Raw genomic sequence first — 21729 nt, forward strand, 5'->3', positions numbered from 1 at the left:
TTAGCTTGGGTGCTTGGAGACGAGTAGGCTACAATTCCCGATTATTTATCAGTGCAATTTTGAAGGCCAACTAGCTGAAAATGTTTAAGTGGGTTTATCTAAAGTTCCTTTGATGAATTTTAGCTCGACTAGAATGAGTTATGTATCTTGTTGTTGATGTGTGAGCTCACTTGCACTGAGGTGGGACGGGTGGCAATATCTGAGGTGTGTCCTTAAAAACCTTTAGTATGTGCTGTTCACGAAAGCTGGTCTTAGCCATCGATGATGCACAGTGCCCATATGCACAATGAACAAGAGAGATGTGCTTTTAGTGCCTATAAACCTTGTATTTAGAAACATACAAAAAAAATATTGTTTCGTTTGATTAAAAACCAAGTGTAGCCCCCCTCCTTTCAATGAAGGAATTTTTTTGTCATGCCCAAGGTATTCGCCAAGTAGTCAAGACTATCGATAAAGGGTTTGGCTCGTGAGACCACTTTGAAATCAATGTTGATCACCAAACGTTTATTAAAATGTCAAGTTTGGCAGCAGTAAAATGTTTCAGTTATTTTCCTGTAACAATTGCTAGTTTTCCGTTTTGTTTGATTTAAAAAGAAGCCTTCATAGGAGGCTGCCCTTACCCTACTACAATGAAAACTGGTTCAACAGCAGTGCGTTTGGCGTCTTTCTCATCGTGGCCAATTATTTGCCAGGAGCCTCCATACAAGGTTTCTAAAGGGTGTACTTGTGAGGCTTTTGCCGTCATGCTTTTGCATTATTCACAATTCACGTAGACCAACCCGCAGTGCCTACTCCATTCGACTTGTATCCATTTCCAAAGAGCGCTTCTTGTTAAAACTTGTTTATTCATCAAAACCCAGCCCTTTCGCACTACCGCCAGCTATTGCGCTCAAAACCCAGCCCTTTCGCAATACCGCCAGCTATTGCGCTCAAAACCCAGCCCTTTCGCAATACCGCCAGCTATTGCGCTCAAAACCCAGCCCTTTCGCACTACCGCCAGCTATTGCGCTCAAAACCCAGCCCTTTCACACTACCGCCAGCTATTGCGCTCAAAACCCAGCCCTTTCGCAATACCGCCAGCTATTGCGCTCAAAACCCAGCCCTTTCGCAATACCGCCAGCTATTGCGCTCAAAACCCAGCCCTTTCGCACTACCGCCAGCTATTGCGCTCAAAACCCAGCCCTTTCGCAATACCGCCAGCTATTGCGCTCAAAACCCAGCCCTTTCGCAATACCGCCAGCTATTGCGCTCAAAACCCAGCCCTTTCGCACTACCGCCAGCTATTGCGCTCAAAACCCAGCCCCTTCGCACTACCGCCAGCTATTGCGCTCAAAATAAAGGCTGTGAGAATAGCTCAAATATTTCTGACACACCCCTGGACCTATAGCACTTCCGTCAGCGCTTAGATTTACCACTGTGCTAGGTTAGGTCAAATACAGTCTTCCGGGTCTAAAAAGTCTTATTGGATTGATTTATACATTTTTGTTGATCCATTTAATCCAAACTTTGACCATAACATTAGATTTTTTTATCCTTTGAACTCTCACAAAACAAAACAGAACAAGAAAATGTCGCACTAAACAATTCTCTACAAAAAAAGAACTTGTAAGCGTTGCTTTGTTCCATTAAGTGAAAACAAACACTTTCCGTGGGCGGAATTAGTCCTCTGACATAATTAGCAGAGCGCCACTTCAGACGCCACAGAACGAGAGAGCCAATGTTCACCACTTCCTTTACTAATTAAACTCTCTCTCTCTCTCTCTCTTTCTAAACACTTCTGAGGCCAACAGTAAATACAGCAGGAACAAGTTTACAATGTGACTCAGACTAATGGGCCTAATGGGCAGTATGTGTGTGTGTGAGCACTAAAGCACTCCCTCTAACAATACATACTGTCATTCAACCTCGGCACTAAAGTTTCCATCTGTGGTGGTAACAGTTATGTAAGCCTGTCAAGGGCGGCGTAATAACAAACTAACCAGTCGCTGATAGAACGAGAGAACCACAACAGCTAGAGAACACTAGAATAGACTTGTTACAGCATCAAAATGGCATATGACTCATCTGAACTTTAGGTTTCTATGGACAAGGAGAGCGAAGGCACATACTGGATTCCCCGTCAGTCAACCTCTCTGCTTTTTGTTACTCTGACTAACCACGTCAAAGTAATGGTTTCTCTGAGTTTCAATTCTCTTTCCTTTCTGTCCAGGTTGTGCGCCAATTAAAAAATACATTTAAAAAAAAAAGATTCTGGTGTGACCTCTGTTGTAGGAAAGGCAGCCAATGTCACACACTACTGGTTGCTGACTACTGCTGCAGCATAGGGGAGACACACATGATAGGGAGGAATCTGCCAAATGGTTTTGGATGTGTTATGATACCTGCCTCCTTGATGATACAATGGTTTCCTTAAAGGTTCATGTTGGTCCGTGTGTACTGTATCAAGCATCTCAGATTAGGCGTGCTGATCTAGGATCAGGACATTCCTGTCCATGTGATCTTATTCATTTTGACCTAAAAAGCAACACTGATCCAAAATCAGCAGTCCTACTCTGAAGGTTGATACAGTACATAGGGCCTAGATTTCCTGGTGAATGAAGCCATTGCTTGAGACATACGGCCCCTGGTCTCTTCCTCTCTGTCTCTCCCCCACTGTGTCCAGTCCTGGATTATACACATGACCTGCTCTATCTCTCTGGAACATTAACCTGGTATCCCCTTCTCCTCTGTTCCTCCAGGACCATTCAGAGATCAACTCCACCGTGGTGCGCAGCGAGACCAACACAGCCAGGGTGGAGGGCCTCCGGGCGGGCATGGTCTATGTCGTGCAGGTGCGGGCCAGGACCGTGGCTGGCTTTGGCAAATACAGCGGCAAGATGTGCTTCCAAACCCTCACAGATGGTAAGGGCCAAGGGGAGGAGGGGAGGCGAGGGAAGATGGTGGATGGTGGTGGGTAGCTGCTGTGTGTGTGTTTGTGTGCGTGTCTGTGAGTTTGAGAGAGAGAGAGAGAGAGAAACTGTAAGAGAGAAAGAGAGAGACGCATTGAATAGGAGTGGATATAGAGCAGAGAGGAAGAAGGATTGGGAATTTGATATCGGATCATATGTTTGTTAATCACTGTGTGACAACATGTTTATGGATGTTGGATGAACATTGTATTTCTAAACCCACTGTCTTAACGATCGTGTATGAGATTGTTAAGAATAATATATTGGAGTTAAGAATGGTGGTTTTGAGCATTTTGTCTTTTCCTGTGTGTAACTGCTTGATCCAGACTGCTTAGCTAATTGGTTCTTCATTGAGCCCGTATGTTGCTGACGAGCTATCCCAGAATGCTTAGCTGTGATTAGTGGCTGATGTGATTAATTATTTGCCACCCGGGGTTGGATTTTCAGGGGGTGCAACACCTGCTACACTGGCGGTGGTGGTGGTGGTGATGGTGGGGGGGAGGGGGGGGGTGACATTATGAGAGCATGTGTCCAGGTGTTTGTGCGTGGGTGTACGCCACATCTCCTGTCTTCTTACTTCTGAAATATGCTGCCAGATGATTTTCAACACTCTACATATTCCAGGTAGAAGATGCCCTTTTAGGCACAGTTCTAGGATCAGTTTACCTTCTCAGAATCCTAACCCTAACCACTGGGGAGGTTAAACACTAAACATACCTTCTTATCTATCTATGATTCACATCGAAGGGCAATTCTCCGCTTGACACCGCAAATGCCACAACTCTCCCTGATCCTCTGTGCTTTCCTCTCTCTCTCTCCCTCCATCCCTCCCCATAACCCTTTCTCCCTGTCAGATAGTCCAGAGGTGGATAAGTGCAGGTGTTGTTCTAATCTGCGCGAGCAGATTTAGTAGTCTTGACACAAACTCTAATACACTACATGACCAAAAGTATGTGGACACCTGCTCTTCGTACATCTCATTCCAAAATCATAGGCATTAATCTGGAGATGGTCCCCCCCCTTTGAAGCTATAACAACCTCCACTCTTCTGGGAAGGCTTTCCACTAGATGTTGGAACATTGCTGCGGGGGCTTGCTTCCATTCAGCCACAAGCGCATTAGTGAGGTTGGGCACTGATGTTGTGCAGTCAGCGTTCCAATTCATCCCAAAGGTGTTCGATGGGGTTGAGGTCAGGGCTCGGTGCAGGAGAGTCAAGTTCTTCCACACCGATCTCCACAAACCATTTATGTATGGATCTCGCTTTATGCACAGGGGCATTGTCATGCTAAAACAGCAAAGGTCCATCCTCAAACTGTTGCCACAAAGTTGGAAGCACAGAATCATCTAGAATGTCATTGTATGCTGTAGTGTTAAGATTTCCCTCCACTGGAACTAAGGGGCCTAGCCAGAATCATGAAAACAGTCCCAAACCATTATTCCTCCTCTGACAAACTTTACAGTTGACACTTTCCATTGGGGCAGGTAGCATTCTCCTGGCATCTGCCAAACCTAGATTTGTCAGTCGGATTGTAAGATAGTAAAGCATGTTTCATCACTCCAGAGAACGCATTTCCACTGCTCCAGAGTCCAATGGCAGTGAGCTTTTCACCACTCCAGCCAATGCTTGGCATAGAGAATGGTGATCTTAGGCTTGTGTGTGGCTGCTCGGCCATGGAAAGCCATTTTATGAAGCTCTCGATGAACAGTTCTTGTGCTGACATTGCTTCCAGAGGCAGTTTGGAACTCGATAGTGAGTGTTGCAACCGAGGACAGAAGATTTTTACTACGTTCTTCAGCACTTGGTGGTTCCTTTCTGTGAGCTTGTGTGGCCTGCCACTTCGTGGCTGAGACGTTTTTGCTCCTAGACGTTTCCACTTCACAATAACAGCACTTACAGTTGACCGGGAAGCTGAAGCAGGGCAGAAATTTGACAAACTGAATTTGTTGGAAATGTGGCATCCTACGTCGGTGCCACGTTGAAAGTCACTGAGCCCTTCAGCAATGCCATTCTACTGCCAATGTTTGTCTATGGAGATTACATGGCTTTGTGCTCCATTTTGTGCTCCATTTTGATTACATGGCTTTGTGCTCCATATACACCTGTCAATAACAGGTCTGGCTGAAATAGCCTAATCCACTAATTTGAAAGGGTGTCCACATACTTTTGTATATATAGTGTACCAGCCAGGTCGCTCAAGATCCAAGGCTAAATTCGACGTCCGTCCAGGTACCCAGGACCCCAGCCACTACAAAAAAGCCACTAGGAGCCACTAGGAGCAACGATGAAGGCTATTACAATCAAGAAGGCTTGCGGTTTGCTAGAGCGTTGTGGATGGGAGTAAGCCGCAAGCTCCTGCTCCGAGGGTCGCATGTTCAATCCCAGAACTTTCTTTGTTTTTGTGGTAACCCTATCCCAAACCTTAACCCTTATCTTAACCATTCTAAATGAATGTCTAAACTTAACCTTTGATGTTTGGCATTTATAGACACACGTCAGATTCTGAAGTGAGACTGAGAGCTTGTTGATTATACACCTGTCAGCCTGGAAGACCCATCCCCTAAATCCCTTACCCTCTTTAGCGTCTGCCTCCCCTCTCCTCCCCACGTCGCCCTGCCCCACCTCCTCTCACCCGTGTTAACCCCACCCTCCACTTGTCTCACCCTACCCTCCACTTGTCTCATCACATTCCTCACTACCTCCTGCCCTCCTCTATCCTTCTCTCTGAATCTTCTCTTTTTCCTCTTCTCTCCCCCTCCTCTCACAGTCGACAATACCTCATATCTGTCTGTCATCACATTGTCACATGCCTCCCACAGTTGTCTCCTCACCCCCCCACCATCACCCCACTCACTCAGTTATTTGATTGACAGGTGCAATGAGGAGGAGATGATTGGCCATTTTCTCAAAAGTGAGGTTACACATTTATCAACTTTCAAAGCAGAATGACTTTCCCATTGTTCCTCAACTGCAGTGTATGATATACCATTTTGTAGCTCTGAGTCTCTACTTTTATCCAATGTAAAAAAACACATTTTCAAAAATGTTTCTACGTAAGACCGAATCAAGGCGGTTGGTCACATATAATGAATGACGAGATGCACGTCTCCTCCATTTCAAAGTGCTGAAGACGGACAGAAGGGTGTGTTCATGACAATTCAACTGTTCAACCTTAGCTAGCAAATAGATCCAGGGTTGGCTAAACTTGAAATATAAAGATTTGTTGGCTAATCACTAGCACGTGGGCTTGAGAGATTGTTGATGAGACCTGTAGCTACAAAAAGTGAGTCATCATTAGTGAATGGGCATTATGCATGGTTCTAGTTACATTTGTAACAGAAAAAAAGACAGACTTGAAAACCTGACAGAGGCAGTCTTTTGATCAAATAATTAAATTATTAGTGGGTCATATGGTTGTGGAAGGCATAGGTATAACTTCACAAGCCCTGAATTCATTCGATTATTGCTGACTGTTTGAAATGCAGTGGATTTGACCTTTAAATGTACAACAATGCTTATTTAGAGAAAACATTTGAAAAAAATGTAGATATACAGGACCAGTGATTTGGTCCTACTCAATTTGGACACACCTACTCATTCCAGAGCTTTTCTTTATTTGTACTATTTTCTACATTGTAGAATAATAGTAAAGACATCAAAACTATGAAATAACACATATGGAATCATGTAGTAACCAAAAAAATTTAACAAAACAAAATATATATTTGAGATTCTTCAAAGTTGCCACCCTTTGCCTTAATGACAGCTTTGCACACTCTTTGGCATTCTCTCAACCAGCTTCACGAGGTAGTCACCTGGAATGTATTTCAATTAACAGGTGTGCCTTGTTAAAAGTTCATTTGTGGAATTACTTTCCTTCTTAATGCGTTTGAGCCAATCAGTTGTGTTGTGACAAGGTAAGGGTGGTATACAGAAGATACCCCTATTTGGTAAAAGATCAAGGCCATATTATGGCAAGAACAGCTCAAAAAGCAAAGAGAAACAAAAGTCCATCATTACTTTAAGACATGAAGGTCAGCCAATCCGGGAAAATTTCAAGAACTTTGAAAGTTTCTTCAAGTGCAGTCACAAAAACTATCAAGCGCTATGATGAAACTGCCTCTCAGGAGGACCGCCACAGGAAAAGTTCATTTGTGTTTTTTTGTAGAACCAGAGTTAGCGCTACTGAAGAGGATAAGTTCAGTAGAGTTAACTACACCTCAGATTGTAGCCCAAATAAATGTTTCACAGAGTTCAAGTAACAGACATGTCAACATCAACTGTTCAGAGGAGACTGCAAACCAGGCCTTCATGGTCGGATTGCTGCAAAGAAACCACTACTATTGGACACTAAGAAGAAGTAGAGACTTGCTTGGGCCAAGAAACACGAGCAATGGACTTTAGACCGGTGGAAATCTGTCATTTGGTCTGATGAGTCCAAATTTGAGATTTTTGGTTCCCATCGCTGTGTCTTTGTGAGACCAAGAGGAGGTGAACAGATGATCTCCGCATGTGTGGTTCCCTCCGTGAAGCATGGAGGAGGAGGTGTGATGGTGTGGGGGTGACACTTTCTGGGATTTATTTAGAATTCAAGGCACACTCAGCATGGCTACCACAGCATTCTGCAGCGATACGCCATCCTATTTTGTTTGCGTTTAGTAGGACTATCATTTGTTTTTCAACAGGAAAATGACTCAAAACACACCTCCAGGCTTCTTGGCTATTTGGCCAAGAAGGAGAGTGATGGAGTGCTGCATCAGATGACCTGGCCTCCACAATCCCCTGACCTCAACCCAATTGAGATGGTTTGGGATGAGTTGGACAACAGAGTGAAGGGAAAGACCACTGGAAAAGCATTCCGCATGAAGCTGGTTGAGAGGATGCCAAGAGTGTGTAAATCTGTCCTCAAGGCAAAGGGTGGCTACTTTGAAGAATCTCAAATATAAAATATATTTTGATTTGTTTAACACTTTTTTGGTTACTAAATATGTGTTATTTTATAGTTTTGATGTCTTCACTCTTATTCTACATTTTAGAAAATAGTAAAAAAAATAAAAAAATAAAAAACTTGAATGAGTAGGTGTGTCCTAACTTTTGTCTGGTACTGTAAATCACCATAAGTAAAAAAAATAAATAAATATGGCCATATCGCCCAGCCCTACATGACTGATTGGCACTCAGACAGTTGATTTCTGCTCAAGCCAATCATAATTTTCACCAGTCTGAGTTTAGGAGACTCCTTCAGCAGCACAGCACCTGAATACAGCTGCACAGAGAAATAGCACACTGACTTTACAGCTAACAAAAGAGTAGGCCTATAATTCACACTCTCAAGTATACTTTTAGTTTCTTATTTTATAGATATTTCAGATACTATATCACCGCTCTAAAGACTTCTCCTTACTTCTCCTTTTGTCCCATTGCTGTAAAGCGAATTTCAGTTTGCCCGCAGCATGCTAAATCATGCTCAAGAAACAACACTAGAGTAGCCCTAAGGCCCTAAAACAGCCACACAAAGACACGATATAGGACTGAGGCAGTTTAGTGTGCCTTTAGAAGTTCTTTGGGCTACCCTCTGAACTCCTGTGCCATTCTTCCTCCTTTCGGCCGCTAACGTTTGGCTGTATATCTGACTGTCTAACAGGAGCTTGTGTCTGAACATCCCCGTTAGAAATTCCAAGGTGGTCTTTTATGTCCGTCAGACTGTGACCGGAGGGATTAGGAAAGGCTACAGAAATGCTCTCTCTATCGATCATTCTCCCTCTCTCTACCTCTCTCACAGCTCCCTCTCTCTCACTTGAGCTCGCTCTATTGGGCTCTTCTATGGAAATATACAGGTGACAGTCAGCACGGTTTAACTCTACATATCGGCTGTTACCAAATCAGGGTGACGCTCCATGTGTTGCAGTCAACATCTTAGAGCTGAGGCACCTACACTCCCCTCTGCGTTTGCTTGGACAGCGAAGCTAAAACGTTTCATTTGGCTCTGTAGACGGGTGGGCAGCAAAACCGATGCGTGCGCTACGGTGGAGCCAAACAGACAGTTTTGACGACATGTAAACTATATTTCCTCTTCAAATCTTCTTTGAAAACATAAATATATTTGCACAATGAGCACTTGTTGTCTCTCAAGTACATTCTGTTGAGTTGTTGGTTAGCTAGCTAGCGAATTTGAGCCATATTAGCATAGACATGAGAAGAATCAAAACACCTCAAAACAAGGCGTGGTATCACTAACAAGATAGAACAAGCTGAAACAAGCCACCGATGATTCCCCACATGGCTTCTTGTCATTGTTGCCAGCCATCTGACTGTCCAGAATCATAAGAACACGGACTTCTGCCTCATCGACGTGCATGCATCGTTTCCATGACATTGCCAGCTAACTCGTCTATATACAGAATGTCACCTTTTATTTGAGAGTAATTTCATACATATCTGTTAAACTGTTTGGAAATGAAAGCACTGTATGTATCTAGCCCCCCCCCCATTTGAAGGAGTCATAAGTATTTGAACAAATGTACTTACAGTGTAGCCAAAAGTGTATTATTGGTCTCATATTACTAGCACGCAATGACTACATCCAGCTTGTGACTCTCCAAACTCGTGGGATGCATTTGCCGTTTGTTTTGGTTTGTGTTGTGCCCAATAGAAATGAATGGTAAATAATGTATTGTGTCATTAGCTTCACTGTCCACAGTGAGTGTATGTGTTCTCTCTATGCTCAGGTCTTCCTGGTCTAACCATGCTGTTCTTTCTGTTCCCGCACCTTTGCCTTTACATTCTCTCCATACCCCTCACACCACCTTCTCCTCTCTGTCCTCACACTATACCCCCCCCCCCCCCTCTCTCTCTCTTTCTCTCTCTGTCTCTCTTTTTCTCTCCCCTCCCCTCTCTCTGTCTCTGTAGATGACTATAAGTCAGAGTTGAGAGAGCAGCTTCCTCTAATCGCAGGGTCAGCTGCAGCAGGAGTGGTGTTCATCGTCTCTCTAGTGGCCATCTCCATCGTCTGCAGCAGGTACTATACAGTCGACATGACCATCTTGACTGTGTTTATGTTCAAAAGTTGTGCCACACACACACACCAACAGGTCTGTCTCTCCTACCACCACACCGCATCACAGACAAAGGCTATACACACAGACATTACAATAGGTCCACCAGCTATGCCACACACTCACACACACACACACACACACACACACACACACACTTAGCCAGCAGGAGGTAAAATATGTTTAAATGAAACCTACGTTCCATATCTGTATCTGCTTCTCTATTAATGATCAATTTTACAGTGTTACAAAGGGTTCACGCTGCATTGATCTGAGTTAACTGACTGAATCCAATTTAATTCTAGACAGTTTGTTACAACACATCGCTACCGTTCCCCTTTCCTCTCTCTTTAGAAAAGTTCAAGTTGAATTTAGAATTTGCAGCAGCGCCATGTGTCCCCAGTAGCAAAGCGACCATCAGACATGACAGGGTCTTTGATGACGGAGGGAGCAGAGGAGAGACGGAGGAAAACGGATGAAAAGCTACAGACATGCTATCACATCTCTAATTAAAAACCAGCTCATTCTCATCAGACTTCCATTGGGGCGGTGCAGCTACCGCTAACCACTAGCCACTGATTCAATTTCAGACCGGGTCGCTTTCAGGCCCCAGTTAGTGAGACTCCGAGACAGATGTAATGATTCCTCTTCGCTCCTCCTTTTATCCTGCCTTTTCGGGAACTTTTCTGTCTCTGTCTCTCGTTCAGGAAACGGGTGTACACCAAGGAAGCGGTGTACAGCGACAAGTTACAGCATTACAGCACAGGAAGAGGTGAGTTCACCACCGCAGCAGCGCCTTGCCGGACAAAACGCTTCTGTTAATGTGCTGACATTCCGGGCAAAAACAGCCTTTCCTCTTTCTAAATGACGTTGACTGACACTCATCTCTCAGGGTTGTAGCGGTGACTGACACCACACGGGTCTGATGGCCACTGTCCACATTGAGGGGGAAAAATAACCCCCCCATTGTTCTAGCATAGATGTTTAATGGTACTCCTTCCCGATCCAACATCGAGGGGAATAAGTCATCCCTTTTCTTCTCTAAGTAACAATGACTGACACGCATCTGGGCTGTTGTGTAATCTAACCATGATTGAGCCAGGGTCCTGTCACGTGTTGACTCTCACCATAATGTTGCCTCAGAGCAAGGCAAGCAAGAGCATGCGTGAGAAACAGTCAAAACCGAGCCTGTCGGAAAGGCTGGCCGAGCTGTCTAGAAGAGTGCTTACTGAAAGGGGAGAGGGTTTTGTCGAGACCGAGACAGAAATCTTTTGCTCCTTGGCTCGGTTTTTGTCACGGTTAGAGCGGCCGTAGCCCAGAGCTCATTAAAGAGCCAGAGAGAGGGGGAGATAAGATGGCTGCTCCGTTTTCCTACCCCGTACAAACTCACTGAGTCCGTGCTCAGATTTGGTTCTGTCAGAGGCTTTTTCAGGGCGAGTGAGTGCAATTGACATAAGTGGAGAAAATGAACAGAAGATGTGAGAGAGATGCTAACAGCAGTTACAGCGCTAATCATCAATGGAGCATTTTGGAGTGGAGGGGGAAAAAGCTAAACGTGTTCCTATTCATCTTGTGTTTGCTCCCTCCACTCTCTCCCGCTAACTAACACTAATACGTAGGAATACGTTGTGTCCGATCTTTTCTCTTCCTGATTTGACGGGCGGTTTTGTAATTACTGGTCATTGGAAGAAACAGCGCCACTTTGATTATTTTTGGTTGAAATGCGAAAAACAGTGTTTGTGGTTTTCACCCTGGGAATGGAGTCCAAAGCTGTCGATGCCTGGTGCAGTGGGTGGGAAATGAACATGCAAACCCTAAACCATTAAAGGGATAGTTTGGGGATTTGACTGAATGTGTAAAAATCGCTGAACTGTCCCTTTAAAAACTAGAGGTCTGTAGCTGTAGTGAGTGAACCAACGTGTTGTCAGTGTTGACGTTATGGGGGCTACACGCATGCACCCACACCAACATGAATACCCCCGCCCCCCCACACACACACAGACCCTAGCTGGCAAGCTACCAGACTGTATATGGCTGACTGGTCCATGTCAGTGAATAGTAATAGCTTGGTAATGGGTGTCAGTGCTTAAAGACTACAGATGTTAGCTCGCAGTCCCAGTGGATCTGGTGCCATGAGATCCAGATGGAGGAGGGAGGGGGGGGGGGGGGGGGGGTAGAGAGGTAGGGAGGAAGAAGAAGTGGGGAGTGGAGCGACACAGTGACAGGAGGATAGGGGGAAAGGAGGAGAGAGCTGAGAGGGAAAGAGGAAGAGAGAGAGAAATGATCAGAGGGGCAGAAAAGACAAGAGGGAGATGGCTTAGGGATGCACACATTCAGTTTATCTACCCTCCCTCCCTCTCTCTTTGACATCAACTCTCGCTTGGCTGGATAGGTAAATACTCCAGTGCTGTTCACACACTGTACTGTGTACTCAAGAGGCACAAAGTAGTTATCAACAGCCATCCATAAACATCACACACACACACACACACACACGCACACACACACACACACACACACACACACACACACCTGCTAGCCTCCATATATGTAGGCCTACGGCATACACACACAAATGCAGAAACACACACGCATGCACGCCCACACACATCAGGGGCACCTGTCACCATTTATCAACACGCATTCACTGACATTCACACACTCCCACACAATACATATTTAGTACATTCCCGCATACATCTATACACATGTATCCATGTGTCACCCATCCACATGCGCACACACACACACACACACACACACATTTCTACCTTATCCATCAACAAGTTGACTCAGCTGCTGTTGTTTGTGCTTCAGCATCTGGTGTGTGCATGAATAGACAGACAGCTAACTGTATAGCCACCGTCTCACATAGTGATAAGGGCCCAGACTATTCTGACAGCAACGTCTATCATTGGAAAAACGACCACGGAAGTGGCAGATTCTTCGACGAACCGCCGTATATTTCACTAAGAAGGTAATTGCGGGCTTGATGGAGTTAGATTTACATTTACGATCCAGGCCAGCGGCGTGTTGATCCCTTATGACATGCAGACTGCAGACTGTTGTGGATTTTCTCTCTGTGATCTCTGCCTTAATAAGTCGCAGTGTGTGTCTGATGAATGATTTTCTCGCATCAGATGTCGGCTAATTAACTTTGTTTATGAACAGAACTGAACTCGTAATGAGGAGAGCGCAAGACGGGATGTTAGTTTATATGTGTTGCCTGTAGCGAATGTACATTATGGCGCTAGGAAGTATTAGTTTAGGTGCACTTTTGAGCCACATCTGTGTCATGAGCTGTTAGTTATAGTTCTCTCTCTCTCTCTTTCTCTCTCTCTCTCGCTCTCTCCCTCTAACTCGCTCTCCTTCCTCTCTCCCCCCTCTCCCAATGGGCCTTGTTGTGTTATAACTGGGTAAAAAATAAACCTGGAGGTTTGGATGCACTTTGGCCCGTACGCACAGATCAAGGAACCATGAAATATTAAGGCTCGGATTTATTTTTTATCGGTGGGCAATGAAAAGATGTGTCCGAGTTTAACAGGGCTTTACCAGAGAGAGAGAGGAGATAAGCGGTTAGCTAATTCAATTATACTTGAAAGTGGACTCGGCTCTGTGGAATATGGAAAAAGGCAATGGATTCAAGTTTGTGCGTGGGTATGTGTGTGTGCGCGCGTGTACATATGTTTGCATGTGTATACCAGTGGAGGCTGCTGAGGGGAGGATGTCACATAATAATGTCTGGAACGATGCGAATAGAATGGCATTCCACTCATTCCTCTCCAGCCATTACCACGAACCTGTACTCCCCAGTTAAGGTGCCACCAACTTCCTGTGGTGTATACGTGTGTATGCATTCCTATTTACTTTTGTGTTTACCAGGCCTCCGATTCCTGAGATGTGCCTATCAGTATTACTGCCCTTATTTCAGCCACACACAAGTCCAGAATGTGATTATAGAATGCAGAGCTCTCAGCCCTCTCATTGATTAGCTGTAATCCAATCTCTATGGAGTCTCTAATAAGCAATTCCACAGAGGCAGGGTTCAAGGTAATGAGTGTACTAACAAGACATGGCTTCCAGCCAAGGGCTATAGGTAAAGTGCCTTAAGCCCCTCCTTGACTAGATCCTGTCCTTCCTATCCCCCTCTCAGCCAGTCCTCAGCCACTCGAGACTCTGCTTAGCCTATGTGCTGCATGTCATGTAGATGAATGAGGTTTGTGAGGAGAGGATGGGTTCATTTCAATCATGGTTGCCATATTGTAAAAATCAGTCTGAGTGGCAATCAATGTCTTTGAGAGAATCAGCTCTCTGAAGGGTTGTGATGGATTTTGGGGTCTGTCTTTATCTGCATCTCAAATGACACCCTATTCCCTATATAGCGCATCACTTTTGGCCAGAGCCCTAGTACGCGGCTGTCCCATGTAGCTCTCGTCAAATGTAGTACAAGATATAGCAGATAGGTTGGCATTTCAGACACATATTCTGTCTTGTCATTGCATGTGTTGAATATGATTCTCACTACGCCCCAAGCCAAGTGATCCTCCATTCCCAGACATCCCCAGACAGTGAACTGTACTCACCTATCTGAGACGCTTGATAGCGAGGCGGGTTTATCAGTTTATGAGCTCCTATGGGGAGAGGCGGTGGGGAAATTGGTTCCTCCGCTATCAAAGGGCAGACAGGAAGGGAGTGAGGGGGAACGAAAGAAATCTGTCTGCATTTTTCTCTCTCGCGCGCGCGTTCTTTTGTTCTCTCTCGCTTTATCTCTCTCGATTTGTCTGTGTGTGTCTCTCTGTTTCTCTGTCTCTCTATTTCTCTCAATTCTATAGGGAGCAAACAGTATAGCCTTAATGGACTTCACTGTAATTATTGTAATTCAAATCCATTCACACATGCTTGCTTGTTCGCCTCCACCCAAAGAAAAATCATTCATTTTACTAATGCATTTCAACCTTTTGAGAGTTGGATTAATGTGATGCACAGGTCTTTTTTGTTCCATTGCACTTTGCTGTCATATGCATCGTGGACATAACAACATATGACATACTGTGTGGACATATGGACATATTTCAATATTCATCCATTTCCCATTTCACCACCAAAACACCTTCCATGTACAAAGCCTTTACTCTATTCTGGATTGTTCACTGGCCACTCTGATTGGTTCTAGAGCTCTCCCTGAGAGCCGACATGTCTAACTGCACCTCCCCACTGGGCTGCCCGACCCACTTCTCAGGCTCTCCGGGGATGAAGATCTACATCGACCCCTTTACCTACGAGGACCCCAACGAGGCCGTCCGGGAGTTCGCCAAGGAGATCGATGTGTCCACCGTCAAGATCGAAGAGGTTATTGGTGCAGGTAAATGTGAATGAATGTGTGTGTGTGTGTGAGTGGATGTGGAGGGGTGTGTGGAGGGGAGGGGGGGGGGGGGGGGGGCTGCAGTTGTGTGTTGGATATCTTTTTGTGTCAATATTTATTTATGTGTGCAAATATACAGTATTTTGCCACTGACCTCTTCCAACCTCCTTACCAATGTTACATTGCAGGTATTTGACATGCTCGCTTCTGATGTGCCCTGCGATGCACTAGTAGAATATACTGCTGGTCATCTGATGTCCCTTAGCTAGATAGCAGCAGAAATAGCTTTAGCCAATAGCATCCCAGTCCCTGTACCTCTCTCTCTCTCTCTCTCTCTCCCTCTCTCTCGGGACATGTCCTTCCTCAGTGAGCCAGGCCAGACCTTGTTGACTGTATGGAGGACATGCTGATGTGTGTTGATTCATACGGAGACTAAAATAACACCATGCAGGCTAATGAGACAAGGACTGGAATAGACTCCCATGGTCTGGCTGGGACACACTGCATGATAGGAAACACCGTGTGAAGGAAGGATAGGGGAGATGGAGGAGGGGAAGGATAGGGGGAGATGGAGGTGGGGAAGGATGGGGAGATGGAGGAGGGGAGGGATAAGGGGAGATGGAGGAGGGGAAGGAAAGGGGGAGATGGAGGTGGGGAAGGATGGGGAGATGGAGGAGGGGAAGGATAGGGGGAGATGGAGGAGGGGAAGGATAGGGGGAGATGGAGGTGGGGAAGGATGGGGAGATGGAGGAGGGGAAGGATTGGGGAGATGGAGGTGGGGAAGGAAAGGGGAGATGGAGGAGGGGAAGGATGGGGGAGATGGAGGAGGGGAAGGAAAGGGAAGATGGAGGAGGGGAAGGAAAGGGGAGATGGAGGAGGGGAAGGAAAGGGGAGATGGAGGAGGGGAAAGAAAGGGGAGATGGAGGAGGGGAAGGGTAAGGGGAGATGGAGGAGGGGAAGGATAGGGTGAGATGGAGGAGGGGAAGGGTAAGGGGAGATGGAGGAGGGGAAGGATAGGGTGAGATGGAGGAGGGGAAGGGTAAGGGGAGATGGAGGAGGGGAAGGGTAAGGGGAGATGGAGGAGGGGAGGGATACGGTGAGATGGAGGAGGGGAAGGAAAGGGAAGATGGAGGAGGGGAAGGAAAGGGGAGATGGAGGAGGGGAAAGAAAGGGGAGATGGAGGAGGGGAAGGGTAAGGGGAGATGGAGGAGGGGAAGGATAGGGTGAGATGGAGGAGGGGAAGGGTAAGGGGAGATGGAGGAGGGGAAGGATAGGGTGAGATGGAGGAGGGGAAGGGTAAGGGGAGATGGAGGAGGGGAAGGGTAAGGGGAGATGGAGGAGGGGAGGGATACGGTGAGATGGAGGAGAGGAAGGGTAAGGGGAGATGGAGGAGGGGAGGGATACGGTGAGATGGAGGAGGGGAATGATAGGGTGAGATATAGGAGGGGAAGGGGAAGGGGAGATGGGGGAGGGGAAGGATAGGGGGAGATGGAGGTGGGGAAGGAAAGGGGGAGATGGAGGAGGGGAAGGAAAGGGTGAGATTGAGGTGGGGAAGGAAAGAGGGACTGTTTTTTTGTTTATTTGTGGTGTGAGATCGCCACAGGATGCCTGCAGCATGATGAGTAATCAAGGAATGGAAATATTTACTGTGAATTTGTTCGGTTGTTACTCTTTTAGATTCTATTGATGAATTTCCTCCCCAGATTCTGAGCTGCTGTGGAACAAGATAGCCCCACTGTTGATCAGTATCACAAATACAACAATTACACTATACAGTTGAAGTCGGAAGTTTACATACACTTAGGTTGGAGTCATTAAAACTTGTTTTTCAACCAATCCACAAATTTCTTGTTAACAAAGTAGAATTTTAGCAAGTTGTTTAGGACATCTGCTTCGTGCATGACACAAGCAATTTTTCAAACAATTGTTAACAGACAGATTATTTCACTGTATCACAATTCCAATGGGTCAGAAGTTTACATACACTAAGTTGACTGTGCCTCTAAACAGCTTGGAAAATTCCAGAAAATTATGTCATGGCTTTAGAAGCTTCTGATAGGCTAATTGACAGAATTTGAGTCAATTGGAGGTGTACCTGTGGATGTATTTCAAGGCCTACCTTCAAACTCAGTGTCTCTTTGCTTGACATCATGGGACAATCAAAAGAAATCAGTCAAGACCTCAGAATTATTTTTTTTAGACCTCCACAAGTCTGGTTCATCCTTGGGAGCAATTTCCAAACACCTGAAGGTACCACGTTCATCTGTACAAACAATAGTACGCAAGTATAAACACCATGGGACCACGCAGCCATCATACCGCTCAGGAAGGAGATGCCTTCTGTCTCTTAGAGATGAACGTACTTTGGTGTGAAAAGTGCAAATCAATCCCAGAACAACGGCAAAGGACCTTGTGAAGATGATGGAGGAAACAGGCACAAAAGTATCTATATCCACAGTAAAACGGGTCCTATATCTACATAACCTGAAAGGCCGCTCAGCAAGGAAGAAGCCACTACTCCAAAGCCGCCATAAAAAAGCCAGACTACGGTTTGCAACTGCACATGGGGACAAAGATTGTACTTTTTGGAGAAATGTCCTCTGGGCTGATGAAACAAAAATAGAACTGTTTGGCCATAATGACCATCGTTATGTTTGGAGGAAAAATGGGGAGGCTTGCAAGCCGAAGAACACCATCCCAATCGTGAAGGACGGGGGTGGCAGCATCATGTTGTGGGGGAGCTTTGCTGCAGGAGGGACTGGTGCACTTCACAAAATAGATGGCATCATGATGATGGAAAATTATGTAGATATATTGAAGCAACATCTCAAGAAATCAGTTAAAGCTTGGTCGCAAATGGGTCTTCCAAATGGACAATGATCCCAAGCATACTTCCAAAGTTGTGGCAAAATGGCTTAAGGACAACAAGGTATTGGAGTGGCCATCACAAAGCCCTGACCTCAATCCTATAGAAAATAGTGTGTGGGCAGATCTGAAAAAGCATCTACGAGCAAGGAGGCCTACAAACCTGACTCCGTTACACCAGCTCTGTCAGGAGGAATGGGCCAACATTCTTATTGTGGGAAGCTTGTGGAAGGCTACCCGATAGTTTGACCCACATTCAACAATTTAAAGACAATGCTACCAAATACTAATTGAGTGTATGTAAACTTCTGACCCACTGGGAACGTAATGAAAGAAATAAAAACTGAAATAAATCATTCTCTCTACTATTATTCTGATAATAGTAGAGATTCGGATTAAATGTCTGGAATCATGAAAAACTGAGTTTAAATGTATTTGGCTAAGGCGTATGTAAACTTACGACTTCAACTGTATATACAAAAGTACAAATTTGTGGATTCGGCTATTTCAGCCACACCCGTTGGTGAAAGGTGTATAAAATCAAGCACACAGCCATGCAATCTCCATAGACAAACATTGTCAGGAGAATGGCCTTACTGAAGAGCTCAGTGACTTTCAACGTGGCACCGTCAAAGGATGCCACCTTTTTGTCAATTATCTGCCCTGCTAGAGCTGCCTCGGTCAACTGTAAGTGCTGTTGTTGTGAAGTGGAAACGTCTAGGAGCAACAACGGCTCAGCTGAGAAGTGGAAGGTCACACAATCTCACAGAACGGAACCGCCGAGTGCTGAAGCACATAAAAATTGTCTGTCCTCAGTTGCAACAATCACTACCGAGTTCCAAACTGCCTCAGGAAGCAACGTCAGCACAATAACTGTTCGCCGGGAGCTTCATGAAATGGGTTTCTATGTTCGAGCAGCCGCACACAGGCCTAAGATCACCATACGCAATGCCTAGCGTCAGCTGGGGTGGTGTAAAGCTCGCTGCTATTGGACTCTGGAGCAGTGGAAACACGTTCTCTGGAGTTATGAATCACGCTTCACCATCTGGCAGTCTGACGGACAAATCTGGGTTTGGCGGATCCCAAGAGAATGCATATTGCCAACTGTAAAGTTTGGTGGAGGAGGAATAATGGCCTGGGGCTGTTTTTCATGGTTCGGGCTTGGTCCCTTAGTTCGAGTGAAAGGAAATCTTAATGCTACTGCATACAGTGACATTCTAGACAATTATGCGCTTCCAACTTTTGGCAATAGTTTTGGGGGGGCACGTTCCTGTTTCAGCATGACAATGCCCCCATGCACAAAGCGAGGTCCATACAGAAATTGTATGTTCTAGATCGGTGTGGAAGAACTTGACTGCACACGGCCTTGACCTCAACTCCATCAAACACCTTTAGGATGAATTGAAACGTTGACTGTGAGCCAGGCCTTATTGTCTCAGTGCTCGACCTCAGTAATGCGCTTGTGGCTAAATGGAAGCTAAATGGAAGTCCCCACAGAAATGTTCTAGTGGAAAGCCGAGTGGATGAGAAGAGTGAGTGCTGTTATAGCAGCAAAGGGGGGACCAGCTCCTTATTAATGCCCATGATTTTGGATTGAGATTTTGGAAGAGCAGGTGTCCACATACTTTTGGTCATGTAGTGTGGTTTTGATTAGTGAAAACACTGCTTGTTACCTATGGTTCAACATGCAAGTTGTGTGGGATCCGTGGTCAATGATAGTTTATTGAGCCAGTTTTAAGGTCTTGCACTAGCACAATCTAATGGATTCCTATTTACCGAAATCTCTCTAGATTGTTGATCTAGCGCTATAACCACCACACTCTCTCGCCCAGGTGAGTTTGGTGAGGTGTACAAGGGACGTCTGAAGCTCCCAGGCAAGAGGGAGATCTACGTGGCCATTAAGACCCTGAAGGCAGGATACGTGGAGAAGCAGAGGCGGGACTTCCTGTCCGAGGCGTCAATCATGGGACAGTTTGACCACCCCAACATCATCAGACTTGAGGGCGTGGTCACCAAGAGTCGGCCAGTCATGATCGTCACAGAGTTTATGGAGAACGGGGCCCTTGATTCCTTCCTGAGGGTGAGTTATAGAGCATGTGTATATCAAGCATCTTAGAGTAGAAGAGCTTTCTCTGAGATCAGCTGGTCTCCCTGTACATGTAATCTAATTCATTATGATTTAAAATGCTAAACTGATCCTAGATCAGCACTCCCACTTTGAGCCACTTTATGACCATAGCCCCAGGAATATGGAGGGTTTTCAGTCCACTATGCCTAATTAATAATTTATTAACACAGTTTACCATCTCTTTTTATAGTATCTTTATAGAACTGTTATACTGTGGTAATAATTTATTTACATAATTGGCTATTCACATATATGATGATGTATGTTGCACTAAGACTGCACTGGTGCATTGCAGCTTGTTTGTGGATTGACAAAACGCACATTAGAGATAATGCAGAACATTTGTGACTGCAATAAGCATGCAGTTCATGGGCCATGGCAATGTTCTGCAGCCAAAGAGTTCTACAGCCAAGAATTGGGTTTAGGATTAGAGATCGCTGAGCTCTATTTATAACAAACCTAACGCAATGGTAAATCTAAGCCAGGGATCATCAACTAGATTCAGTTGCTGGACGAGTTTTTTTCCTGGAGTGGATTGTATAATTACAAATCATTTGTAGACTGCAAATTGACCGCAAGAAGCCCAAAGAGATATCTTTGACTAAAACCATCATTTCAAACCTTGCTTCCATTTGTATATGATCACGTGTCTCTCTATATTATGCGTGGGAATAATTGGGAACAGATTTCTTAAGTTAAAATCACTTGGAGCTGATTTCCTGGTGTTTTCACAGTATTTTATGTCCAACAATGAAAATTCCACAGAAAACTTGGGGGGGCCAAATAAAACCACCCGCGGGCCAAATTTGTTCCACAGGCCTTCAGTTGTGGAACCATGATCTAAGCGCTGCCAGTAGCGCTATACGTCTGAGGGTGTGTCAGAAATATTTTGGGTTTTGATTAATAAACAAGTTGCAGGTGTGACGAGGGCTTGGCCGCTCACTGGCCAATCAATGTGTTCCATGGCTTAATACTGCATGTGTTTGTCTCAAGTTCTGTAGATTATTGATAGTCTTTGCATTGTCATCAACTCCAATTCGGCTGGAATATTCTTGTCCTGGTACATTGTTGATTAATTCTACAATTTATCTAATAGCATAGGCTATAGTAAGGAGTAATAGCAACAGTAAAAAAAAAATGAAAACATACAGTATTTTCTCAATAGACTATGCTTGGAATGTTGGCAGTCAACATTGTTGTAATTGACTTAAACGAGCCTAGTCTATATGTCTTTACGCATCGCACTCCTCCTCAAATGGCAATACTAGGCTAAATTGTATTGTATGTGTGTGACACAAAATCTCAATAAGCAAAATATAGCCTAGGCCTACCATTGATGCTGCACTATAGGACTGAGTAATTTAAATACGTTT

The 21729-nt window shown here is 45.1% G+C and overlaps 1 protein-coding gene across 2 annotated transcripts in view; it reads left to right on the forward strand.

Annotated features, from left to right (window-relative positions):
- LOC110530233 (ephrin type-B receptor 1) overlaps nt 1-21729 on the forward strand; it is a 314785-nt gene that overhangs the window by 263902 nt on the left and 29154 nt on the right. The window contains exons 7-11 of one of the 2 annotated variants that reach the window (XM_036985803.1): nt 2739-2901; nt 9856-9964; nt 10709-10773; nt 15175-15363; nt 20061-20308. In XM_036985803.1, coding sequence (XP_036841698.1) covers nt 2739-2901; nt 9856-9964; nt 10709-10773; nt 15175-15363; nt 20061-20308 — 774 coding nt within the window. The remainder of the gene's footprint in view (nt 1-2738; nt 2902-9855; nt 9965-10708; nt 10774-15174; nt 15364-20060; nt 20309-21729) is intronic. The other variant, XM_036985804.1, reaches the window with a different exon arrangement.

This window comes from Oncorhynchus mykiss, chromosome 8 (assembly GCF_013265735.2).
Source record: "Oncorhynchus mykiss isolate Arlee chromosome 8, USDA_OmykA_1.1, whole genome shotgun sequence".
In the NCBI taxonomy this organism is placed as follows: domain Eukaryota; kingdom Metazoa; phylum Chordata; class Actinopteri; order Salmoniformes; family Salmonidae; genus Oncorhynchus; species Oncorhynchus mykiss.